The sequence below is a fragment of the Pristiophorus japonicus genome, chromosome Y (genome assembly GCF_044704955.1).
Source record: "Pristiophorus japonicus isolate sPriJap1 chromosome Y, sPriJap1.hap1, whole genome shotgun sequence".
NCBI lineage: Eukaryota > Metazoa > Chordata > Chondrichthyes > Pristiophoridae > Pristiophorus > Pristiophorus japonicus.
This window is the reverse complement of record NC_092011.1, coordinates 38,264,629-38,291,846: the sequence shown is the minus strand read 5'-3', so window position 1 is coordinate 38,291,846 and position 27,218 is coordinate 38,264,629. Positions and strand designations below refer to the sequence as shown.

Sequence of the window (27,218 nt, the reverse complement as noted above, 5' to 3'; positions counted from 1 at the left end):
CCTGCCATTTTTTAAAGATTTGTGTCGATGGTCACCAAGGTCTCTCTGCTCATCGACATGTTTCCGAATCAACAACGTTCCAAGGCGCTTCAAATAACAATTTGACAGCGAGCCGTACAAAGTAGAAATTAGGGCAGGAAAGAGGGACGTTTTATGAGCATTTTGAAGGAGGAGAGAGAGGCGGAGAGGTTTAGGGAGGGAGTTCCAGAGCTTGGTGCCCAGGCAACAGAAGGCACGGCCACCGATGGTGGAGCGATTTATAATCAGGGATGGTCAGGAGGGCAGAATTAGAGGAGTGCAGACATCTCGGGGTGGGGGGGGGGGGGAGTTGTGGGGCTGGAGCGGGTTACAGAGATAGGGAGGGGCGAGGAGGCCATAGAGGGATTTGTAAACGAAGGATGAGAATTTTGAAATCGAGGCATTGCTTAACCGGGAGCCAATGTAGGTCAGTGAGCACAGGGGGTGATGGGTGAGTGGGACTGGGTGTGAGTTAGGACACGGGGTCAGTGAGCACAGGGGGTGATGGGTGAGTGGGACTCGGTGCGAGTTAGGACACGGGGTCAGTGAGCACAGGGGGTGATGGGTGAGTGGGACTGGGTGTGAGTTAGGACACGGGGTCAGTGAGCACAGGGGGTGATGGGTGAGCGGGACTCGGTGCGAGTTAGGACACGGGGTCAGTGAGCACAGGGGGTGATGGGTGAGTGGGACTGGGTGTGAGTTAGGACACGGGGTCAGTGAGCACAGGGGGTGATGGGTGAGCGGGACTCGGTGCGAGTTAGGACACGGGGTCAGTGAGCACAGGGGGTGATGGGTGAGTGGGACTCGGTGTGAGTTAGGACACGGGGGCAGCGAGCACAGGGGGTGATGGGTGAGTGGGACTCGGTGCGAGTTAGGACACTGGGTCAGTGAGCACAGGGGGTGATGGGTGAGTGGGACTGGGTGTGAGTTAGGACACGGGGGTCAGTGAGCACAGGGGGTGATGGGTGAGCGGGACTGGGTGCGAGTTAGGACACTGGGTCAGGGAGCACAGGGGGTGATGGGTGAGTGGGACTCGGTGCGAGTTAGGACACTGGGTCAGGGAGCACAGGGGGTGATGGGTGAGTGGGACTGGGTGTGAGTTAGGACACTGGGTCAGTGAGCACAGGGGGTGATGGGTGAGTGGGACTGGGTGTGAGTTAGGACACGGGGCAGCCGAGTTTTGGATCACCTCTAGTTTACGTCGGGTAGAATGTGGGAGGCCGGCCAGGAGTGCGTTGGAATAGTCAATTCTGGAGGTAACAAAAGGCACGGATGAGGGTTTCAGCAGCGGATGAGCTGAGGCAGGGGGCGGAGACGGGCGATGTTACGGAGGGTGGAAACAGGCGGGTTTAGTTATGCTGCGGGTATGTGGCCGGAAGCTCATTTCAGGGTCAGATATGACGCCCAGGTTGTGAACCGTCTGGTTCAGCCTCAGACAGGAGTTGGGGAGAGGGAGGGAGTCAGTGGTTAGGGAACGCAGTTTGTGGCGGGGACCAAATACAATGGCTTCGGTCTTCCCAATACTTGATTGGGAAAAGATTTCTGCTCATCCAGAACTGGATGTCGGACAAGCAGTCTGACAAGAATCGGACAGACTTCTGAGAGTTCTCTGACCTTGGGTGTGTGTGTGTGTGTTTCTCCCCAGAGTACAGACTTGGAACCAGATGACAGTGGAGGGTGCATTTCTCAGAAGCAAAAAATATCCTTTCTTGAGAACAACCTGGATCAGCTTACAAAGGTTCACAAACAGGTATGTGTCAGCTGAAGGTGGTTTGGGGTGGGGGGAGGGGGGGCGATGAGGGGTTACCCATCGCTCCGAGTTCGACCGGGTGACTAAATTGTTGGGGTGCGCGGAGAATGAAAAATAAAACTGAGGTCATATTTCCCCAGGCTGACCAAACAAATTGTGACGCTGGCTGAATGACCCCCTCCTGTTCCTAATGTAACAGGCTCGAGGGGCTGAATGGGCCTCCTCCTGTTCCTAATGTAACAGGCTCGAGGGGCTGAATGGGCCTCCTCCTGTTCCTAATGTAACAGGCTCGAGGGGCTGAACGGCCTCCTCCTGTTCCTAATGTAACAGGCTCGAGGGGCTGAACGGCCTCCTCCTGTTCCTAATGTAACAGGCTCGAGGGGCTGAACGGCCTCCTCCTGTTCCTAATGTAACAGGCTCGAGGGGCTGAACGGCCTCCTCCTGTTCCTAATGTAACAGGCTCGAGGGGCTGAATGGCCTCCTCCTGTTCCTAATGTAACAGGCTCGAGGGACTGAATGGCCTCCTCCTGTTCCTAATGTAACAGGCTCGAGGGGCTGAATGGGCCTCCTCCTGTTCCTAATGTAACAGGCTCGAGGGGCTGAATGGCCTCCTCCTGTTCCTAATGTAACAGGCTCGAGGGGCTGAATGGCCTCCTCCTGTTCCTAATGTAACAGGCTCGAGGGGCTGAATGGCCTCCTCCTGTTCCTAATGTAACAGGCTCGAGGGGCTGAATGGCCTCCTCCTGTTCCTAATGTAACAGGCTCGAGGGGCTGAAGGACCTCCTCCTGATCCTAATGTAACAGGCTCGAGGGGCTGAATGGCCTCCTCCTGTTCCTAATGTAACAGGCTCGAGGGGCTGAATGGTCTCCTCCTGTTCCTAATGTAACAGGCTCGAGGGGCTGAATGGCCTCCTCCTGTTCCTAATGTAACAGGCTCGAGGGGCTGAATGACCTCCTCCTGATCCTAATGTAACAGGCTCGAGGGGCTGAATGGTCTCCTCCTGTTCCTAATGTAACAGGCTCGAGGGGCTGAATGGCCTCCTCCTGATCCTAATGTAACAGGCTCGAGGGGCTGAATGGCCTCCTCCTGTTCCTAATGTAACAGGCTCGAGGGGCTGAATGGCCTCCTCCTGTTCCTGATGTAACAGGCTCGAGGGGCTGAATGGCCTCCTCCTGTTCCTAATGTAACAGGCTCGAGGGGCTGAATGGCCTCCTGTTCCTAATGTAACAGGCTCGAGGGGCTGAATGGCCTCCTCCTGTTCCTGATGTAACGGGCTCGAGGGGCTGAATGGCCTCCTCCTGTTCCTAATGTAACAGGCTCGAGGGGCTGAATGGTCTCCTCCTGTTCCTAATGTAACAGGCTCGAGGGGCTGAATGGCCTCCTCCTGTTCCTAATGTAACAGGCTCGAGGGGCTGAATGGTCTCCTCCTGTTCCTAATGTAACAGGCTCGAGGGGCTGAATGGTCTCCTCCTGTTCCTAATGTAACGGGCTCGAGGGGCTGAATGGCCTCCTCCTGTTCCTAATGTAACAGGCTCGAGGGGCTGAATGGCCTCCTCCTGTTCCTAATGTAACAGGCTCGAGGGGCTGAATGGCCTCCTCCTGTTCCTAATGTAACAGGCTCGAGGGGCTGAATGGTCTCCTCCTGTTCCTAATGTAACAGGCTCGAGGGGCTGAACGGACCCCTCCTGTTCCTAATGTAACAGGCTCGAGGGGCTGAATGGCCTCCTCCTGTTCCTAATGTGACAGGCTCGGGGGGGTGGGGGCTGAATTGGTCCCCTCCTGTTCCTGTGTATACTCTTCATTCACTTCACTAGAAACGACATAATCTGAAGTTGAAATAATTTGTTGTTTCAGCGGTGTGATGTATCTGATTGGCCAGTCTGGGGGATCTGGTGCTTTGATAGGTGTGCTTTGATGTACCTTCTCCCCAAATGTATCCAGTCTATTCTCTCGCTCACTGTTTAATTTCCATCTGACTCACCCGCCTTACCTCCCAACTCCTGCACCTATCATCCCATCCTCCTGCCTCGTTCCACCTGCCATTCTCATCAGAACACAAGAAACAGGAGCAGGAGTCGGCCATTCGGCCCCTCGAGCCTGCTCCGCCATTCAATACGATCACGGCTGATCTTCGACCTCAACTCCACTTTCCCGCCCGATCCCTCGATTTCCTTAGTATCCAAATATCTACCGATCTCAGCCTTGAATATACTCAACGACTGAGCCTCCACAGCCCTCTGGGGCAGAGAATTCCAAAGATTCACCTCCCTCTGAGTGAAGAAATTCCTCCTCATCTCAGTCCTAAATGGCTGACCCCTTATCCTGAGACTGCGTGACCCCTGGTTCTAGACTCCCCAGCCCGGGGGGGGGAAACATCCTCCCTGCATCTACCCTGTCAATCCCCCTCAGAATCTGGTCTGTTTCAATGAGATCACCTCTCATTCTTCTAAACTCCAGAGAATATCGGCCCAGTCTGCTCAATCTCTCCTCATCGGACAATCCCCCCATCCCAGGAATCAGTCTGGTGAACCTTCGTTGCACTGCGTCGAAGGCAAGTAGATCCTTCCTTAGATAAGGAGACCCAAACTGCGCGCAGTACTCCAGGTGTGGTCACAGCAAAATCGTGCACGATATCAGTAAGACTTCGTTACTCTTGTACTCCAACCATGAAATGCATTTTGCTTCATGGGTTCTTTGCTTAAGAATTAATAGCAACACATTGCGATTAAGAACTAGTTGGTTTATTAGCAAAAGGTTGAACAATCACACGACACATTACCAGTTCATCCACCTGACTCTCCAACCACCTGCCCCATCGTGGATGACCTAGACCCAACTGGCTGGGGTTTTATTGAGTCTTGTGAACATCATGTGACTGGGTAAGCCCCTCCCAATTCAACAGCTCTACAACTATTTTAGTGCGAAACTATAAATCAAGTGCCCCCCCTCATTAAAGGGGTACTAGAACCAACGAATTAACAAATCAAATTATAATTCTGTTCCCGGGGGTGATGATGCAGTCCAGTCCCTCCGGCGCCCACCTCTCGCGGAAGGCCGCGAGCGTACCGGTGGACACCGCGTGCTCCATCTCCAGGGACACCCTGGACCGGATGTAACCGCGGAAGAGAGGCAGGCAGTCGGGGCTGAACGACCCCATCGACCGCCCGCTGCCTGGACCGGCTGATGGCCCCCTTGGCCAGGCCCAGGAGCAGTCCTACGAGGAGGCCCTCGGACCTGCCCGCTCCCCTCCGCACAGGGTGCCCAAAGATCAGGAGTGTGGGACTGAAGTGCAGCCAGAATTTGAGGAGCAGCCCCTTCAAATATTGGAAGAGGGGCTGCAACCTCACACACCGAACATACACGTGGAACACGGACTGCTCCAGACCGCAGAAATTGCAGGCGGCCCGGGAGTCCGTGAACCGACTTAAAAACCGATTGCACGGGACTGCCCCGTGCACCACCCTCCAGGCCAAGTTCCCCAATAAATAACGGGAGGACTCCCGCATAGCGAGCACTCCATTGGGGACCCTCGCCTCTGCCGGAACAGCTCTACGAACTTGTGAGCTTACGCACAGGTGCATCAATTGTAAACCTCAATAAAGGCCTTTCTCCTAATGTCCCCAACTCATCCTCCTCACCCACCATCACCCACAGCCTAGTCTACCCCCACCATTGTGTTCCCCTCATCATCAGTTCAACCCCAGTGGATCCCCATGTCTAGTTCCAGACTGTTTTGATGAAAGGGCTGTTTAATTAATCTTGTTAACTGCTGTCTCAAAAGTTTGGATATATTTTCGGTTATATTGTTTGTTGTTTTCGAGATGTCTTGAGGTTTGCATAGGCCGCACCCAAATGGCAGGATGGTTATTGACAGGGTAGGATGAACCAACCTCTCTCGGATACTGTTAGATTATAGGATGAATTTTTGCATGCAAAGCCAGCACTGGATTCGGCCAACGCACAAGGTAGGGTGCCAGGGCACGAGTGAGGGAGGGAGAGGGAGGGTCTGGGTGTGTCTGGTGACGGGAGCCAACGCTGGTTGTAGAGCTCGGCCATGATCTAATGTAACTGTTCCTAATGTAACAGTCTGGTTCAGCCTCAGACAGGAGTTGGGGAGAGGGAGGGAGTCGGGGGCTGGGGAACGCAGTTTGTGGCAGGGACCGAGAACAATGGCTTCGGTCTTCCCAATATTCAATTGGGGAAAATTTCTACCCTTCCAGAACTGGATGTCGGACAAGCAGTCTGACAATTTAGAGACCATGGAGAGGTGGAGAGAAGTGGTGGAGAGGTAGCGCTGGGTGTCGTCAGCGTACACGTGGGAACTGACGCTGTGTGTTCGGGTGATGAAATCCATTCTCTCACCACCAACTCCTGTCAGAGGCTGAACCAGACTGTTCACAACCTGGGTGTTATATCTGACCCTGAAATGAGCTTCCGGCCACATATCCCGCAGCATAACTAAAACCGCCTGTTTCCACCCTCCGTAACATCGCCCGTCTCCGCCCCCTGCCTCAGCTCATCCGCTGCTGAAACCCTCATCCGTGCCCCCGTTACCTCCAGACTTGACTATTCCAACGCACTCCTGGCCGGCCTCCCACATTCTACCCGACGTAAACTAGAGGTGATCCAAAACTCGGCTGCCCCCGTGTCCTAACTCGCACCGAGTCCCGCTCACCCATCACCCCCTGTGCTCACTGCCCCCGTGTCCTAACTCGCACCGAGTCCCGCTCACCCATCACCCCCTGTGCTCGCTGCCCCCGTGTCCTAACTCGCACCCAGTCCCGCTCACCCATCACCCCCTGTGCTCACTGACCCCGTGTCCTAACTCGCACCGAGTCCCACTCACCCATCATCCCCTGTGCTCACTGACCCCGTGTCCTAACTTGCACCGGGTCCCGCTCACCCATCACCCCCCGTGCTCACTGACCCCGTGTCCTAACTCGCACCGAGTGCCACTCACCCATCACCCCCCGTGCTCACTGCCCCGTGTCCTAACTCGCACCCAGTCCCGCTCACCCATCACCACCCGTGCTCGCTGACCAACATTGGCTTCCAGTTAGGTAACACCTCGATTTCAAAATCCTCATCCTTGTTTACAAATCCCTCCCTGGCCTCCTCGCCCCCTCCGTATCTCTGTAACCTCCTCCAGCTCCTACACCCCTCCCTTTCTCTGTAACCTCCTCCAGCCCCTACACCCCTCCCTATCTTTGTAACCCCCTCCAGCCCTGTCACCCCTCCCTATCTCTGTAACCCCCTCCAGCCCCTACACCCCTCCCTATCTCTGTAACCCCCTCCAGCCCCTACACCCCTCCCTTTCTCTGTAACCTTCCCCAGCCCCTACACCCCTCCCTATCTTTGAAACCCCCTCCAGCCCCATCAGCCCTCCCTATCTCTGTAACCTTCTCCAGCTCCCTACACCCCTCCCTTTCTCTGTAACCTCCTCCAGCCCCTACACCCCTCCCTATCTTTGTAACCCCCTCCAGTCCCGTCACCCCTCCCTATCTCTGTAACCCCCTCCAGCCCCTACACCCCTCCCTATCTCTGTAACCCCCTCCAGCCTCTACACCCCTCCCCATCTCTGTAACCTCCTCCAGCCCCTACACCCCTCCCTATCTCTGTAACCTCCAGCCCCTACACCCCTCCCTATCTCTGTAACCACCTCCAGTCCCTACACCCCTCCCTATCTCTGTAACCTCCTCCAGCCCGTACACACCTCCCTATATCTGTAACCTCCTCCAGCCCCGTACACCCTCCCTATCTCTGTAACCTCCTCCAGCCCCTACACCCCTCCCTATCTCTGTAACCTCCAGCCTCCTACAACCCTCCCTATCTCTGTAACCTCCTCCAGCCCCTACACCCCTCCCTATCTCTGTAACCTCCAGCCCCTACACCCCTCCCTATCTCTGTAACCTCCTCCAGCCCCTACATCCCTCCCTATCTCTGTAACCTCCAGCCCCTACACCCTTCCCTATCTCTGTAACGTCCTCCAGCCCCTACACCCCTCCCTATCTCTGTAACCTCCAGCCCCTACACCCCTCCCTATCTCTGTAACCACCTCCAGCCCCTACACCCCTCTCTATCTCTGTAACCTCCAGCCCCTACACCCCTCCCTATCTGTGTAACCTCCAGTCCCTGCACCCCTCCCTATCTCTGTAACCTCCTCCAGCCCCTACACCCCTCCCTATCTCTGTAACCTCCTCCAGCCCCTACACCCCTCCCTATCTCTGTAACCTCCAGCCCCTACACCCCTCCCTATCTCTGTAACCTCCTCCAGCCCCACAACCCCCCCGAGATCTCTGCACTCCTCTAATTCTGCCCTCATGACCATCCCTGATTATAATCGCTCCACCATCGGTGGCCGTGCTTTCTGTTGCCTGGGCCCCAAGCTCTGGAACTCCGTCCCTAAACCTCTGACGTAATTTTTTCTTGAGCGGCTCGGTGTCAAATTTTTGTCTTATAACCAGCCTGTGAAGCGCCTTGGGACATTTTACTACGTTAAAGGCGCTATATAAATACACGTTGTTGTTGTCACCGAGGGGCAGCATGTAGATGAGAAATAGAAATGGGTGATTTTTTTTTTTTAATACCTGGGCGATTAATCCTCAATTGCTGCAGGATCCAGGGCAATGCAAGAAAGGGTTGGCAAACACTCTTCAACAGTACCCTTGCTCCTGGACCAATCTGAAACCAGGCTCAAGTCCCTGACGATGGTGTAAAGTGGAGCATATGAGGTTGCTCTCGCGTGTTAGGTTATTTAGTGTCCTTGACCAATTTGGAACACCTTGGATGAACAGGCTGTGGGGGTCTCTCTTTTTCTCTTGAAAAGAGGAAGCCGAGAGGTGACCTAATTTAATAAGGACATAAGGAATAGGAGCAGGAGCCGGCCATTCGGCCCCTCGAGCCTGCTCCGCCATTTAATACGACCATGGCTGATCCGATCATGGACTCAGCTCCACTTCCCCGCCCGCTCCCCATAACCCTTCACTCCCTTATCGCTCAAAGATCTGTCTATCTCCGCCTTAAATATATTCAATGTCCCAGCCTCCACAGCTCTCTGGGGCAGAGAATTCCACAGATTTACAACCCTCTGAGAGAAGAAATTCCTCCTCATCTCAGTTTTAAATGGGCGGCCCCTTATTCTAAGACCATGCCCCCTAGTTCTAGTCTCCCCCATCAGTGGAAACATCCTCTCTGCATCCACCTTGTCGAGCCCCCTCATAATCTTATACGTTTCGATAAGATCACCTCTGAACTCCAATGAGTAGAGGCCCAACCTACTCAACCTTTCCTCATAAGTCAACCCCCTCATCCCCGGAATCAACCGAGTGAACCTTCTCTGAACTGCCTCCAAAGCAAGTATATCCTTTCGTAAATACGGAAACCAAAACTGCACGCAGTACTCCAGGTGTGGCCTCACCAATACCCTGTATAACTGTAGCAAGACTTCCCTGCTTTTATACTCCATCCCCTTTGCAATAAAGGCCAAGATACCATTGGCCTTCCTGATCACTTGCTGTACCTGCATACTAACCTTTTGTGTTTCATGCACAAGTACCCCCAGGTCCCGCTGTACTGCAGTACTTTGCAATCTTTCGCCATTTAAATAATAACTTGCTCTTTGATTTTTTTTCTGCCAAAGTGCATGACCTCACACTTTCCAACATTATACTCCATCTGCCAAATTTTTGCCCACTCACTTAGCCTGTCTGTGTCCTTTTGCAGATTTTTTGAGAGTGAGGAGAGGTTTTGATAGAGTAGACGCAAAGGGCTGGAAATTCGATTGGAAAATGGTTTGCGATGGGCAGCCGAAACATTCGGTTGCCACGCCCTGAGTGTGGGGCAGAATACAAAGGGCCATTCCACATCTCCCTTAGGGCGCTAGTCTGGTGAGCGACTGAATATCCTGTTGCTAAAGAGCCGGCTTCGGAGCTTCCTGAGAGAGGCCTTCTTGCAAAAAAACCATTCCCAATAAAGTCTTCACCATCATAGGCAGTCCCTCGAAGCGAGGATGGCTTGCTTTCACATCAAAGAGGAATGAGTTCACAGGTGTTTCGATGAAGGAGCTAATATTCCAGATCCCGAACTACATCCTGAAGGGTGGAAGATGCCTGTGGGTGGATTATTTTAACGTGGGGTGACCGTTGCACACCAGCCACCACACGGGCTTGACAGAGCGAGGTCTTGGTCCAGGGGCAAGGGTTAACCAGGACGACTGGAGACCAGCTCTGCTGCACGGACCCAGTGCGCACACATATCGCACAGACACACACCTCTCCTGGGCCCTGATCACATCCCTCTACAATCTCTCGCCGCTCCTTCGCCCCTCCTGCTGTACCTGCCCCCGCTCCAATCACCAACCTGGATCTTAGTGGCCTCCCTCTTCAAGGTGAATCGCAAAAGAAAATCAAAAACATGAATTTCTCTTAGCTTTTTCAATCGTTCCTTCCCTTAACGCCCCGGGACTGCTCCGCACACCAGGCTTTGTCTGCCGGCTTCACTATGGGGGCGCTACAAGCAAATATCGCATCGCTGTCAAATCCGAGAGTGTGGCATGCCGGAGATGTGCTCAAGTGCCGCTGCTCACGGGCTCCGAACCCCTTCAGCGCCCCTGTTCCGACCTTTTCCCGGGGCGCTGTGACCGACTGCAATTTCCTCCCTCCGGAGTGGAGTGTTTCCACTTGTGGTGGAACAGCAAAACTGGGGGAGCCCATCAGTGTGAGATAGTCACCAAGAAATCCAACAGGGCAATTCAGGAGAAACTTCTTTACCCAGAGCAGGGTGGGAATGTGGAACTCGCTGCCACAGGGGAGGGGTTGAGGCGAATAGTATCGATGCATTTAAGGGGGAAGCTGGATAAAGACATGAGCGAGAAAGATAGAGAAGGATATGGTGATGGGGTGAGATGGAGAGGGGTGGGAGGGGGCTGGTGTGGAGTATAGACCCCGAATGGCCTGTTTCTGTGCTGTACATTCTATGTAGTTCCACGTAAACTTAAGGTCATCATCACTGAAAAGAGACAACTGAGAGGGGGTCGGATAGACAAGAGTAAAATGGCTGTGAAGGGGAATGGGATAGGTTAATTAGGCAACACAATGTCATAGGTGGGAATGTAAGTTGTGAGAGAGGCTTCAAGGGGATAGAGACAGGCTAAGTGAGTGGGCAAGAACACCGCAAATGGAATATAATGTGGAGAAATGTGAAGTTATCTTTTAAAGGGTGAGAGATTGTGAAATGTCGGTGTTCAGAGGGACCTGGCTGTCCTTGTACACCAATCACTGAAAGTTAACCTGCAGGTACAGCAAGTGATTCGAGCAAATGGTATGTTGGCCTTTATTACAGGAGGATTTGAGTATAAGAGTGAAGACGTCTTACTACAGTTATACAGGGTCCTGGTGAGACCACACCTGGAGTATTGTGCACAGTTTTGGTCTCCTTACCTAAGGAAGGATATACTTGCCATAGAGGGAGTGCAGCGAAGGTTCACCAGACTGATTCCTGGGATTGGGGCAGGATTGTCCTATGAGGAGAGATTGAGCAGACTGGGCCGATATTCTCTGGAGTTTAGAAGAATGAGAGGTGATCTCACTGAAACATACAAAATTCTTACAGGGCTTGTCAGGGTAGATGCAGGGAGGGTGTTTCCCCCGGGCTGGGGAGTCTAGAACCAGGGGTCACAGTCTCAGGATAAGGGGTCGGCCATTTAGGACTGAGATGAGGAGGAACTTCTTCACTCGGTGGGTGATGAATCTTTGGAATTCTCTGCCCCAGAGGGCTGTGGAGGCTCAGTCGTTGAGTATATTCAAGGCCGAGATCGATAGATTTTTGGATATTAAGGGAATCGAGGGATCGGGCGGGAAAGTGGAGTTGAGGTCGAAGATCAGCCGTGATCTCATTGAATGGCTGAGCAGGCTCGAGGGGCCGAATGGCCGACTCCTGCTCCTATTTCTTATGTTCTTATACCCAACCATGACCGTAGGGAGGGCGGGCATTGGGTAAGACTGGGGTCAAGGGGGATTTGCAGCTGCTTTGCGGAAATTCCTCGCCCAAGGAATGATGCTGGCGGGGAATTGTCTGGGTCGGGGAGTGGGAGCACAAAACCTTGGAGCTGTCCAATGGAGTGGACTGTTGGGGAGAGGGTCTTGATGTTTGGATGGGTGATGATTGGCCATTCTCAGCTGTCTCCATCTCCTGTCAGTCTGGCTCATTCTTGCTTCGGAGGGAGCGCAACGAAGGTTCACTCGATTGATTCCTGGGATGAGAGGGTTGTCCTGTGAGGAGAGATTGTGCAGAATGGGCCCATACTCTGGAGTCTAGAAGAACGAGAGGTGATCTCATTGTGAAACGTATAAAATTCTGAGGGGGATTGACAGAGTAGATGCAGGGAGGATGTTTCCCCCCGGGCTGGGGAGTCTAGAACCAGGGGTCACACAGTCTCAGGATAAGGGGTCGGCCATTTAGGACTGAGATGAGGAGGAATGTCTTCACTCAGAGGGGGAGTGAATCTTTGGAATTCTCTGCCCCAGAGGGCTGTGGAGGCCCAGTCGTTGAGTATATTCAAGGCTGAGATCGATAGAGTTTTGGATATTAAGGGAATCGAGGGATGGGGCGGGAAAGTGGAGTTGAGGTAGAAGATCAGCCGTGATCTCATTGAATGGCGGAGCAGGCTCGAGGAGCCGAATGGCCGACTCCTGCTCCGAATAATTTGTCTCCATCGCGCGCTGGGGTTGGTCTCGGAGTCAGATCCCAGGCTGACGCCTCCCCCGAGTCCATCTAGGGGGGGGGAGAATTTCGGACGGCGCGGGATGGGCTGGGAGGGGGAAGGTTGGGTAAAGCTGTCGGTCTCTCGGGGACTGGTAATGGGCTGATCGGCACAAGCCCTTGACCGGGCACCCTGTCAAACGTGGCGCGGGGCAGCCTGGTATCCTGCGCCTTGACCGCTGTAGGTGCGGAGTGGTTGGAGGGGGCAAGTATTTATTCACCCTCAGCAAACCCTACCAACCCCCCAACCAAATTTCATCCCCTTACCCTCTTCCTCCCCCAAACTCCCAATTCTGTTGCTTATTGGTGCGGAGGCTGGAGAGGCGTCCAAATTTTGTTGCGTTCCATCTCAGCCAATGCTGCATTTGTGTTTCCTTTTGGGTGTGGCCTATATTCTGTTTGCTGTTAGCCATATCTGCCTGATCCTTTACTCTTCCTTTTTTTTTTCTTTCTTCCTTCTATCTTTTTTGTCCCGTTTTCCGCTCACCCCCTCTTTCCCCCCGCCCCCCCCCCCCCCACACCCCGCGACTCCAGGTGATGCTCTGGCACAACAAGGTACCTCTCTCTTTCCCCTCTCCCCCCCCCCCCCACCCTTCCTAGTCTTGTCCTTTCCTTCCTTCCTTCCCCCTCCCCTCCACCCCGCTATGGCTTTGTGTTGAGATGTCAAGACGCGAAAACATTGTGTGTGTGCACGGCGGTATCATGGATCCTGTTTCATTCTTTGTTGACTGATTTTCACCATCCCGTGCACCCTCCCCGCCACTGGTGGGATCCCTTACGGCCACCCGAGAGAGCAGGCCGGGACCTTGGTTCAACATCTCGTCCGGCAGTGCGGCGCTCCCTCAGTACTGCCCCTCCGACAGTGCGGCGCTCCCTCAGTACTGCCCCTCCGACAGTGCGGCGCTCCCTCAGTACTGCCCCTCCGACAGTGCGGCACTCCCTCAGTACTGCCCCTCCGACAGTGCGGCGCTCCCTCAGTACCGCCCCTCCGACAGCGCGGCGCTCCTTCAGTACCATCCCTCCGACAGCGCAGCGCTCCCTCAGTACCGCCCCTCCGACAGTGCGGCGCTCCCTCAGTACTGCCCCTCCGACAGTGCGGCGCTCCCTCAGTACTGCCCCTCCGACAGTGCGGCGCTCCCTCAGTACCGCCCCTCCGACAGCGCGGCGCTCCTTCAGTACCATCCCTCCGACAGCGCAGCGCTCCCTCAGTACCGCCCCTCCGACAGTGCGGCGCTCCCTCAGTACTGCCCCTCCGACAGTGCGGCGCTCCCTCAGTACTGCCCCTCCGACAGTGCGGCGCTCCCTCAGTACTGCCCCTCCGACTGTGCGGCGCTCCCTCAGTACCGCCCCTCCGACAGTGCGGCGCTCCCTCAGTATCGCCCCTCCGACAGTGCGGCGCTCCCTCGGTACCGCCCCTCCGACAGTGCGGCGCTCCCTCAGTATCGCCCCTCCGACAGTGCGGCGTTCCCTCGGTACCGCCTCTCCTACAGCCCGCCACTCCCTCGGTAATAGCATCGGGAGTGTCATCCTGGATTATGGGCTTGAGTCTCCGGTGTGGGTCTTGAACCCATCACCTTCTAACTCCTCCGAGGCGAGTCAATCACCCCTCAGAATCTTGAGGTCACCTCCCATTCTGCTACACTCCAGGGAGGCTGGGCCCAATCTACTCAACCTCACTTCATGGGACAACCCCTCTGATCCCAGGAATCAGCCTAGTGAACCTTCGTAGCACCACATCTCAGGCAAGTATTTCCTCTGTATCAAGGCCAAGGGATGCCAATCCCACATTGCCACTTAGAATAGGTGCCCCACTCTATTCCCAGTTAAGATTTTCTCCGTTCCCCTTCACTGCCCCCACTCGATCACTGTTTGCTCGACACACATCACAGCAGTGGCCTTGTTAACATGCATGACCTGCTATTGGCTGAGATATCTGCTTGCTTGCTGTGCTGGACTGCTCTGCCTTGATTAGGACTGGAGGTTGAAAGTTCACTAGTTTGGGTTGGCTGTGGTTGGGGGGTGGTAGTGTGTGTTGTGGGATTTTCTATAAGGCATGTCCTTTTAGTGTCATCTGCAAGTCACTGTGTAGCTCTCTCACCTCGGAGTCAGAAGGTTGTGGGTTCAAGTCCCACTCCAGGAACGTGAGCACCAAAAATCTAGGCTGACACTCCAGTGCAGTGCTGAGGGAGCGCCGCACTGTCGGAGGGGCACGACTGAGGGAGTGTCGGAGGGGCAGGACAGAGGGAGCGCCGCACTGTCGGAGGGGCGCTACTGAGGGAGTGCTGCACTGTTGGAGGGGCGGTACTGAGGGAGCTCTGCATTGTCGAAGGGGCAGTACTGAGGGAGTGTCTGAGGGGCAGTACTGAGGGAGCGCGGCACTGTTGGACGGGCAGTACTGAGGGAGCGCCGCACTGTCGGAGGGGCAGTACTGAGGGAGTGCCGCACTGTCGGAGGGGCAGTACTGAGGGAGTGCCGCACTGTCGGAGGGGCAGTACTGAGGGAGCGCCGCACTGTCGGAGGGGCAGTACTGAGGGAGCGCCGCACTGTCGGAGGGGCAGTACTGAGGGAGTGCCGTACTGTCGGAGGGGCAGTACTGAGGGAGTGCCGCACTGTCGGAGGGGCAGTACTGAGGGAGCGCCGCACTGTCGGAGGGGCAGTACTGAGGGAGTGCCGCACTGTCGGAGGGGCAGTACTGAGGGAGCGCCGCACTGTCGGAGGGGCAGTACTGAGGGAGCGCTGCACTGTCGAAGGGGCAGTACTGAGGGAGTGCCGCACTGTCGGAGGGGCAGTACTGAGGGAGCGCCGCACTGTCGAAGGTGCCGTCTTTCGGATGAGATGTTTTACCGAGGCCCCGTCTGCTCTCTCAGGCGGACGTAAAAGATCCCGGGGCCACTATTTGGAAGAAGAGCAGGGGGAGTTCTCCCCGGTGTCCTGGGGCCAATATTTATTCCTCAATCAACATAACAAAAAAACAGATGATCTGGTCATTATCACATTGCTGTGTGTGGGAGCTTGCTGTGCGCAAATTGGCGGCTGCGTTTCCCACATTACAACAGTGACTACACTCCAAAAGTACTTCATTGGCTGTAAAGCGCTTTGAGAAGTTCGGTGGTGGTGAAAGGTGATATATTTTCGCTTCCCCTGCACTAAACGCCTGGGTATTTAAAGCATGCTTCTCCACGGGAAAGAGGGATGGTTATGTCCAGGAAGTCCGGTTCTCTCACTTCCTGAAAATAGTCAAACTGATGCCTTTCAAAGTATTTTTTTGTTGTTCTCCCTTCTTTCTGCAAGTTGCCTCTCTCTCCCGTCTTCAAGACATCAAACCCTCGCTGTGGGAGGGGATCTCATGTAACTTTCGACACTTCCGAACACCTCTCGCCCCCACCCCGAGTGGCGATTCTTTACGTGTGATGGTCGGGCCGGCCCTTTGACAGCCAGGCCTGAGACAGTCCCTACCTGGCGTACAGATGCGTACAGTCCAGAGGGGTGAACAAACAACTGAGGGGGGAGGTTCGAAAGTCTTCCGCTCATAGAAACATAGAAACATAGAAAATAGGTGCAGGAGCAGGCCATTCAGCCCTTCTAGCCTGCACCGCCATTCAATGAGTTCATGGCTGAACATGAAACTTCAGTACCCCCTTCCTGCATTGAAACGCGCCCAAACTCCCTGTTGTTCCCATCGGCGCGGCCATCTTCAGTTCAGCCAAGTGTGCTTGAAATTTACCTTGGAATTTTAGCTGCTCTGCAAAACAAAGAAGCCCTCAAAGTATCTCGGTCAGTTGGCTGGATCATCCACCAACAGAAATTTCACGATAATCGTATCCTCATTCGTCAATGTGATATCTTGTCTCCGACACCACAACATATTCAGACTACAAGATGGTTCCATTACACAGGAACTTTGTCAGGTGACCTCGTCACCTGATGCCTTTATTGTATTTAGAAACATAGAAAATAGGTGCAGGAGTAGGCCATTCGGCCCTTCGAGCCTGCACCACCATTCAATATGATCATGGCTGACCCTCTATCTCAACACCATATTCCCGCTTTCTCCCCATACCCCTTTGATGCCTTTTGTGTCTAGAAATCTCTCTATCTCCCTCTTAAATATATTCAGTGACTTGGCCTCCACAGCCTTCTGTGGTAGAGAATTCCACAGGTTCACCTCCCTCGGAGTGAAAACATTTCTCCTCATCTCGGTCCTAAATTTCCTACCCCGTATCCTGAGACTGTGTGACCCCTTGTTCTACACTTCCCAGCCCCGGGGAAATATCCTCCCTGCATCCAGTCTGTCCAACCCCGTCAGAATTTTATACCTTTCAATGAGATCCCCTCTCATTCTTCTAAACTCCAGTGAATACAGGCCCAGTCGACCCAATCTCTCCTCATACGGCAGTCCTGCCCTCCCAGGAATCAGTCTGGTAAACCTTCGCTGCACTCCCTCGATGGCAAGTATATCCTTCCTTAGGTAAGGAGACCCAAACTGCACACAATACTCCAGGTGTGGTCTCACCAAGGCCCTGTATAACTGGAGTAAGACTTCCTTGCTCCTGTACTCAAACCCTCTTGCAATGAAGGCCAACATACCATTGGCCTTCCTAACTGCTTGCTGCACCTGCGTGTTTGCTTACAATGACTGGTGTACAGGGACACCCAGTGTGCCGTATATCCTGTGTAATCTGATATAAACCAGTAGAACATCAGTGACGTGATGTGACGTGACATTGATGGAATGGGTCTTGTGGGAAGCTGTGAGGTCACATGGTAATACCACATTACAGGAAAGATTTGATTGCACTGGAGAGGGTACAGAGGAGATTTACCAGGATGTTGCACTGGAGAGGGTACAGAGGAGATTTACCAGGATGTTGCACTGGAGAGGTTACAGAGGAGATTTACCAGGCTGTTGCACTGGAGAGGGTGCAGAGGAGATTTACCAGGGTATTGCACTAGAGAGGGTACAGAGGAGATTTACCAGGATGTTGCACTGGAGAGGGTACAGAGGAGATTTACCAGGATGTTGCACTGGAGAGGGTACAGAGGAGATTTATCAGGATGTTGCACTGGAGAGGGTGCAGAGGAGATTTACCAGGATGTTGCACTGGAGAGGGTACAGAGGAGATTTACCAGGATATTGCCTGGACTGGAGAATTTTAGCGATGAGGAAAGATTGGATAGGCTGGGGTTGTTTTCTTTGGAACAGAGGAGGCTGAGGGGAGACCTGATTGAGGTGTATAAAATGATGAGGGGCCTGGATAGAGTGGATAGGAAGGACCTGTTCCCCTTGGCAGAGGGCTCAACAACCAGGGGGCACAGATTTAAAGTAATTGGGGGGAGGTTTAGAGGGGATATGAGACAAAATGTCTTCACCCAGAGGGTGGTGGGGGTCTGGGGCGGAACTCACGGCCTGAAAGGGTGGTAGAGGCAGAAACCCTCACCACATTTGGATGTGCACTTGAAGTGCCGTAACCTACAGGGCTACGGACTGAGATCGGGAAAGTGGGATTAGGCTGGGTAGCTCTTGGTCGGCCGGCATGGACACGATGGGCCGAAATGGCCTCCCTCCGTGCTGTAAATTTCTATAAGATCATGGCTGATCTGATCATGGACTCAGCTCCACTTCCCTGCCTGTTCCCCATAACCTTTTACTCCCTTATCATCCAAAAATCTGTCTATCTCCACCTTAAATATATTCAATGTCCCAGCCTCCACAGCTCTCTGGGGCAGAGAATTCCACAGATTTACAACCCTCTGAGAGAAGAAATTCCTCCTCATCTCAGTTTTAAATGGGTGGCCCCTTATTCTAAGACTATGTCTCCTAGTTCTAGTCTCCCCCATCAGTGGGAACATCCTCTCTGCATCCACCTTGTCGAGCCCCCTCATAATCTGATACGTTTCGATAAGATCACCTCTCATTCTTCTGAATTCCAATGTGTATAGGCCTAACCTACTCAACCTAACCTCATAAGTCAACCCCCTATCTCCAGAATCAACCGAGTGAACCTTCTCTGAACAGCCTCCAATGCACGTATATCATTCCTTAAATACGGAGGCCAAAACTGCACGCAGTACTCCAGGTGTGGCCTCACCAATACCCTGTACAGTTGTAGCAGGATTTCTCTGTGTTTATACTCCATCCCCTTTGCAATAAAGGCGAAGATACCATTGGCCTTCCTGATCACTTGCTTTACCTGCATACTAACTTTTTGTGTTTCATGCACAAGTACTCCCAGGTCCCACTGTACTGCAGCACTTTGTAATTTTTCTCCATTTAAATTATAATTTGCTTCTCTATTCTTTCTGACAAAGTGGATAACCTCACATTTCCCACATTATACTCCATCTGTCAAATTTTTGCCCACTCACTCAGCCTGTCTATATCCTTTTGCAGATTTTTTGTGTCCTCCTCACACATTGCTTTTCCATCCATCTTTGTATCGTCAGCAAACTTGGCTACGTTACACTCGGTCCCTTCTTCCAAGTCGTTAATATAGTTGGGGTCCCAGCACTGATCCCTGCGGCACCCCACTAGTTACTGGTTGCCAACGGGAAAATGGCCCATTTGTTCCGACTCTGTTTTCTGTTAGCATGGATAGAGGATTGGCTAACTAATATATTACCCCCAACCCCGTGAACTTTTACCTTGTGCAGTAACCTCTTATGTGACACCTTATTGAATGCCTTCATGAAATCCAAATACACCACGTCCACTGGTTCCCCCTTACCCACCCTGCTCGTGACATCCTGAAAGATTGGGTGTCCGGACCTCCCCACCCCTTGCTTCCGTACGGGCGCTTGTGGAAGGTACATCGGAGTTAAGTCCTCCGTCCCGGCTGAGTCCAAAAGCAAAACTCGCTGCTCTGTGTGGACCTGTTTCTGCCAGAGGATGGGGCTGTTGCATCTACTTTTGTAAATTGCTCAATGCAAAAGAATGTATTGGTGGCTCTCCCTCCTCCCGTGGCATTGCTCATGGATCGTGCGGCTTTATAAAGAAAGGGGCCCTACACGCTGCCATGCACGACATATCATTCTGCTGCTCGGGCAAAACTGTGCATCACTGGCGCGTCTCTTCAAAAGGCCACAATTCAATTTTTTTTTTTTAATTCATTCTCGGGATGTGTGCATCGCTGGCATTTATTGCCCATCCCCCTAATTTCCCTCGGAGAAGGTGGTGGTGAGCCGTCTTCTTGAACCGCTGCAGTCCGTGTGGTGAAGGTGCTCCCACAGTGCTGTTAGGGAGGGAGTTCCAGGATTGTGACCCAGCGACGATGAAGGAAGGGCCGATATATTTTCAAGTCGGGATGGTGTGGTGACTCGGAGGGGAACAATGGTGGTGTTCCCATGCACCTGCTGCCCTTGTCCCTCGAGGCGGTGGAGGTGGTGGGTTTGGGAGTGACGGAAAGGTCTGGGTACAAGGGGGAACCAAGGATGGCAATAGAGGGCTTGGTTGGAATAAAACCGGAACATTTTGGAAACACCGAGCGAGTCAGGCAGCATCTGTGGAGAGGGAAACAGAGTTAATGTTTCAGGTCGATGACTTTTTGGTTGGAAGGAACGAAAGGGAAGGGCTGATAGAAGGCAGGACTGATCAAATGAAAAAAGGTAGTGTAATGTATTTGCTTCATGGGTTCTTTGCTTAAGAATTCATAGCAATACGTGACAAAGGGTCACAGACCCCAAATGCTAACTCTGTTTCCCTCCACCGATGCTGACTGACCACCTGAGAGTTCCAGCTTTTTCTGATATTAAGAACTAGTTGGTTTATTAGCAAAGGTTTAACAATCACACCACACATTACCGGTTCATCCACCAGGCTCACAACCAACTGGCCCCATCGTGGATCCCCCGAACCCAACTGGCTGGGGTTTTATTGAGTCTTGTGAACATCACATGACTGGCTTAGCCACTCCCACTCAACAGCTCTACAACTGTTTTAAATTAACAAATAAACTTATTAACAGGGCACTAGAACCTACAAATTAACAATAAAACTTTCAGGGAACTTTGCAGATCAAATTATAATCCTGTTGCCGGGGGTGATGATGCACTCCAGTCCCTCCGGCGCCCACCTCTCGCGGAAGGCCGCGAGCGTACCGGTGGACACCGCGTGCTCCATCTCCAGGGACACCCTGGCTCGGATGTAACCGCGGAAGAGAGGCAGGCAGTCGGGCTGAACGACCCCCTCGACCGCCCGCTGCCTGGACCGGCTGATGGCCCCCTTGGCCGTGCCCAGGAGCAGTCCTACGAGGAGGCCCTCGGACCTGCCCGCTCCCCTCCGCACAGGGGGCCCAAAGATCAGGAGTGTGGGACTGAAGTGCAGCCAGAATTTGAGGAGCAGCCCCTTCAAATATTGGAAGAGGGGCTGCAACCTCACACACCGAACATACACGTGGAACACTGACTCCTCCAGACCGCAGAAATTGCAGGCGGCCCGGGAGCCCGTGAACCGACTTAAAAACCGATTGCAGGGGACTGCCCCGTGCACCACACTCCAGGCCAAGTCCCCAATAAATAACGGGAGGGCTCCCGCGTAGAGAGCACTCCATTGGGGACCCCCACCTCCTCCGGACAGCAAGATGGCGCGCCATGGTGTGTCCGGACGGCAGACGAGGATGGCAAGGTGGAGAGTGTGCAGGAGCAGCCCGTACAGGAAACCCCTCCCTCCGCGCGCAGAACTGAAAGGCACGGAGGGGATTTCCCAGAGGAGGCTCAAGTTGTGAGGCGCCGGTTCCCGAGGGAGGTTTCGGGGCTTGGCGCCGATGAGGAATTCCGTCCGGACGGGGGTCAGTTCGGACGGGATCGCCCCCCCACGTGCTCGAGCCTCCTCGACACACCTATCGGAGTTGGGGCCTAGCGCTGTTTTTGAGCGACTCGATGGCTTTGGCTCCTCCGCCATCGAGCAGGTCCCTGACCCTGGTCACCTCACCGGCCACAGCCCTCTCGTCCGTCTGCCACCTTAAACCGCGCTCGCGGAGGTACGGATTCCTGAACAGCGGTTCCCGAAGGACAGCCGCCACTGCAGACGGGGTGGGGGGCGGGGGAGAGAGCTCCGCTTGGTGGCGACTCTGTTCCAGACCCTGATGAGTTCCTGGTAAAAGACAGGCAGCCCCCGTATGTCGGCCCTGACGCCCCCCAGGTTTATAAACCGGAGCTGCCTGTCATAATTGAGGCCGTACTGCTGGCTGGACACGCAGGTGCATCCATGATGGGGATGATGATGCGAGGGGAAAGGAGATGGCAATGGGACAAGTAAAGAAACGAAAGATGAATCTAGAAGAGGTGTAAATGGGAATGACAGAATTTTTGCCAACCGCTAATATCCCCCTCAAAAAGGGAGCGACGGTGCTTGTGATCTGAAATTGTTGAAGTCGATATTAAGTGCGGAAGACTGTAAAGTGGTTTGGTTTTGGGTTTTTTGGGCTGTTACATAAGAAATAGGACCACAGCCCCTCGAGCCTGCTCCGCCATTCAATGAGATCACGGCTGATCTGATCCTGGTCTCAGCTCCACTTCCCCGCCCGCTCCCCCAAAACCCTCGACTCCCCCTGCACTTCAAACATCTGTCTATCTCCGCCTGAAATATATTCAATGTCCCAGCCTCCACAGCTCTCTGGGGCAGAGAATTCCACAGATTTACAACCCTCTGAGAGAAGAAATTCCTCCTCCACCCTCACCTTAAACAACCGAAGAGCTCCCTGCCGGCAGTGAAAGGTATTGACTTGCGGAAAGGGCCGAGAGCTTGCTGGCCGTTTCTCGATTCCCTGGTTGGTTTGTGACGGGCGGTTTGACTGACTGACTGACTCTGTTTCTCTCTCTAACCCATAAATATGACTCGACCGGCCTCCGGCAGCTGGTACGTGACAATGCAGACCTGCGCTGTGAGCTTCCTAAGCTGGAGAAACGACTTCGCGCTACAGCTGAGAGAGTCAAGGCACTGGAGGGCGCACTAAAGGAGGCCAAGGAGGGGGCGATGAAAGACCGTAAGCGTTACCAGCTGGAGGTCGACCGCATCAAGGAGGTGGTGCGCGCCAAGAGCCTACCCAGGCGATCCCACTCCGCTCAGATCGGTAAGTGTGGGTGCTACACAGCAACACGGTACATCAGTCATTGAAGGTTGACATGCAGGTACAGCAGGCGGTGAAGAAAGCAAATGGCATGTTGGCCTTCATAGCGAGAGGATTTGAGTATAGGAGCAGGGAGGTGCTGTTACAGTTGTACAGGGCCTTGGTGAGGCCACACCTGGAGTATTGTGTACAGTTTTGGTCTCCTAATCTGAGGAAGGACATTCTTGCTATTGAGGGAGTGCAGCGAAGGTTCACCAGACTGATTCCCGGGATGGCAGGACTGACATATGAGGAGAGACTGGATCGACTAGGCTAATATTCGCTGGAGTTTAGAAGAATGAGAGGGGGTCTCATAGTAACATGTAAAATTATGACGGGATTGGACAGGTTAGATGCAGGAAGAATGTTCCCAATGTTGGGGAAGTCCAGAACCAGGGGTCACAGTCTAAGGATAAGGGGTAAGCCATTTAGGACCGAGATGAGGAGAAACTTCTTCACCCAGAGAATTGTGAACCTGTGGAATTCTCTACCACAGAAAGTTGTTGGGGCCAGTTCGTTAGATATATTCAAAAGGGAGTTAGATGTGGCTCTTACGGCTAAAGGGATCAGGGGGTATGGAGAGAAAGCAGGAATGGGGTACTGAGGGAATGATCAGCCATGGTCATATTGAATGGTGGTGCAGGCTCGAAGGGCCGAATGGCCTGCTCCTGCACCTATTTTCTTGTTTCTACGTTGCTAAAAGATCCCACGGCATTATTTGGAAGAAGAGCAGGGGAGTTTTTCCCCGGTGTCCTGGGGCCAATATTTATCCCTCAATCAACACAACAAAAAACAGATGATCTGGGTCATTATCACATCGCTGTGAGTGGGAGCTTGCTGTGCACAAATTGGCGTTTCCCACATTACAACAGTGGCTACACTTCAAAAAGTAATTCATTGGCTGTGAAGCGCTTTGGGACGTCCGGTGGTCGTGAAAGACGCTATATAAATGCAAGTCTTTCTTTAGCCAGTGGCCGTGGCCAGGATATTGAACTGTGGGGATGGGGGGAGGGGTGGCAGTGGAGTGTAAGACTAATTGGAGCACTCAAAGAGTTGGCACGGGCACGATGGGCCGAATGGCCTCACTCTGTGCTGTCGCGTGGAATCAGATTCATCACCATCATCATAGGCAGCCCCTCGGAATCGAGGAAGACTTGCTTCCACTCAAAGTGAGTCCTTAGGTGGCTGAACAGTCCAATACGGGGAACCACAGTCCCTGTCACAGGTGGGACAGACAGTGGTCGAGGGAAGGGGAGGGTGGGACAGGTTTGCCGCACGCTCCTTCCGCTGCCTGCGCTTGGTTTCTGCACGCTCTCGGCGACGAGACTCGAGGTGCTCAGCGCCCTCCCGGATGCACTTCCTCCACTTAGGGCGGACTGGTCTTTGGGCCCAGGGACTCCCAGGTGTCGGTGGGGATGTTGCACTTTATCACGGAGGGGTGTCCCTTGTAACGTTTCCTCTGGCCAGATTCGATAGTGAAAAGGGAAAAATTTGCCGGGCGACAGGGGACTGAACATGTCTGGGGAAGGGGGAGGGTAGTGGGACTAATTGGATCGTTCTTTCAGAGAGCCTGTACGGGGCCCGATGGGCCGAACGGCCTGGCTTCTGCCCTGCGAGATACTGTGATACTTACCCTTCTTTTCCAGCCAAGCCTATCCGTCCGGGGCACCACCCAGCCTGCTCTTCAGTCAGCACCCACGGGTCCCATCACCCCGACTCCTGCACCTACAGCAACTCGCTCTTCCAGACTTCCCACTCGATATACATGCCTGGTCCCTCGGAGCTGCCCACCAACAAATAGTAAGTGGCGGGGTTAGCGTGTGGGGGGAAGTGGAGGGTGTTTCTCACGTGTAACCCTTTGTGTGCAGGGCGGGTGGGGGGGGTGGGTGCAAAGTGGGTGCGTTTGGTGGAAGGGTGAGGGCAGGCTTTGCTCACAAGACACGCCAGGTGGAAAGTCTGGATTTAGCAATTCTGGTCCTAATTGCTGATTACCAACATTTGAAGTTGCCTAACGGTGCTAAAACCGGTTTAGCACTTGAATGCTGATTAGACGTGATTTTCACGGAGCAGTATATGTCCAACAGCGCAGTGTGGCGCTCCCTCAGTACTGCCCCTCCGACAGTGCGGCGCTCCCTCAGTACTGCCCCTCCGACAGTGCGGCGCTTCCTCAGTACTGCCCCTCCGACAGTGCGGCTCTCCCTCAGTACTGCCCCTCCGACAGTGCGGCGCTCCCTCAGTACTGCCCCTCCGACAGTGCGGCACTCCCTCAGTACTGCCCCTCCGACAGTGCGGCGCTCCCTCAGTACTGCCCCTCCGACAGTGCGGCACTCCCTCAGTACTGCCCTTCCGACAGTGCGGCACTCCCTCAGTACTGCCCCTCCGACAGTGCGGCGCTCCCTCAGTACTGCCCCTCCGACAATGCGGCGCATCCTCAGTACTGCCCCTCCGACAGTGCGGCGCTCCCTCAGTACTGCCCCTCCGACAGTGCGGCGCTCCCTCAGTACTGCCCCTCCGACAGTGCAGCACTCCCTCAGTACTGCCCCTCCGACAGTGCGGCGCTCCCTCAGTACTGCCTCTCCGACAGTGCGGCACTCCCTCAGTACCGTCCCTCCGACAGTGCGGAGCTCCCTCAGTACCGCCCCTCCGACAGTACGGCGCTCCCTCAGTACCGCCCCTCCGACAGTGCGGAGCTCCCTCAGTACTGCCCCTCCGACAGTGCGGCGCTCCCTCAGTACTGCCCCTCCGACAGTGCGGCACTCCCTCAGTACTGCCCCTCCGACAGTGCGGCGCTCCCTCAGTACCGCCCCTCCGACAGTGCGGCGCTCCCTCAGTACTGCCCCTCCCCGACAGTGCGGCGCTCCCTCAGTACCGCCCCTCCGACAGTGCGGAGCTCCCTCAGTACTGCCCCTCCGACAGTGCGGCGCTCCCTCAGTACTGCCCCTCCGACAGTATGGCACTCCCTCAGTACCGCCCCTCCGACAGTGCGGAGCTTCCTCAGTACTGCTGCTCCGACAGTGCGGCGCTCCCTCAGTACCGCCCCTCCGACAGTGCGGAGCTCCCTCAGTACTGCCCCTCTGACAGTGCGGAGCTCCCTCAGTACTGCCCCTCCGACAGTGCGGCGCTCCCTCAGTACCGCCCCTCCGACAGTGCGGCACTCCCTCAGTACTGCCCCTCCGACAGTGCGGCACTCCCTCAGTACTGCACTGGGAATGTCAGCCTAGGTTATGGGCTCTTGTCTCTGGAGTGGGGGAGAGCGAGAGTGTGTGTGCGTGCGTGGATTGGGAATGGTGCTGAGGGTCTGATATCTCTCTCTTTCCCAGCTCTCTAACCGGAAGCTGCTCAAGCGGAACAGTGTCGTCCGGAGATGCTTTCGACCTGTATCAAAAACAGATCACGGACAACGGTGAGGGCAACCTTTGGGCCGGGTTTCATGCGCTTGCCGCGACTGCGACCTCGGAATTTGTTCTATTTCCGCTCACCACAGAGCAGGTGACAGGAAAGCAAGAGGTCCCCGGGCAGGTGATGTATAAAGCACAGGAAAGCAAGAGGTCCCCGGGCAGGTGATGTATAAAGCACAGGCTTGCATAGGTTCCCCGGGCAGGTGATGTATAAAACGCAGACTATTGTAGGCTCCCTGGGCAGGAGATGTACAAAACACAGTCTAACTCGAGTACTCCAGGCAGGAGATGTATAAAATACAGGCTTGCATAGGTTCCCCGGGCCGGAGATGTATAAAACACAGGCTAGCGTAGGTTCTCTGGGCAGGAGTTGTATAAAACACAGGCTATTGTAGGTTCTCCGGGCCAGAGATGTATAAAACGCAGGCTAGCATAGGTTCACCGGGCAGGAGATGTATAAAACACAGGCTAACGCAGGTACTCCAGGCAGGAGATGTATAAAACACAGGCTAATGCAGGTACTCCAGGCAGGAGATGTATAAAACACAGGCTAACGCAGGTACTCAAGGCAGGAGATGTATAAAACACAGGCTAACGCGAGTACTCCAAGCAGGAGATGTATAAAACACAGGTACTCCAGGCAGGAGACGTATAAAACACAGGCTAACGCAGGTACTCCAGGCAGGAGACGTATAAAACACAGGTAGTCCAGGCAGGAGACGTATAAAACACAGGTACTCCAGGCAGGAGATGTATAAAACACAGGCTAACGCAGGTACTCCAGGCAGGAGACGTATAAAACACAGGTACTCCAGGCAGGAGACATATAAAACACAGGTACTCCAGGCAGGAGATGTATAAAACACAGGCTAACGCAGGTACTCCAGGCAGGAGATGCATAAACCACAGGCTAACGCAGGTACTCCAGGCAGGAGACGTATAAAACACAGGCTAATGCAGCTACTCCAGGCAGGAGACGTATAAAACACAGGCTAATGCAGGTACTCCAGGCAGGAGACGTATAAAACACAGGCTAACGCAGCTACTCCAGGCAGGAGACATATAAAACACAGGCTAATGCAGGTACTCCAGGCAGCAGATGTATAAAACACAGGCTAACGCAGGTGCTCCAGGCAGGAGACGTATAAAACACAGGCTAATGCAGGTACTCCAGGCAGCAGATGTATAAA

The 27,218-nt window shown here is 54.1% G+C and overlaps 1 protein-coding gene across 1 annotated transcript in view; it reads left to right on the top strand.

Annotated features, from left to right (window-relative positions):
- Positions 1–27,218, top strand: part of LOC139241092 (kinesin heavy chain-like) — a 97,969-nt gene that overhangs the window by 65,789 nt on the left and 4,962 nt on the right. Inside the window, exons 22-25 of the mRNA XM_070869781.1 lie at positions 1,664–1,768; positions 22,378–22,594; positions 24,277–24,430; positions 25,951–26,033. Coding sequence (XP_070725882.1) covers positions 1,664–1,768; positions 22,378–22,594; positions 24,277–24,430; positions 25,951–26,033 — 559 coding nt within the window. The remainder of the gene's footprint in view (positions 1–1,663; positions 1,769–22,377; positions 22,595–24,276; positions 24,431–25,950; positions 26,034–27,218) is intronic.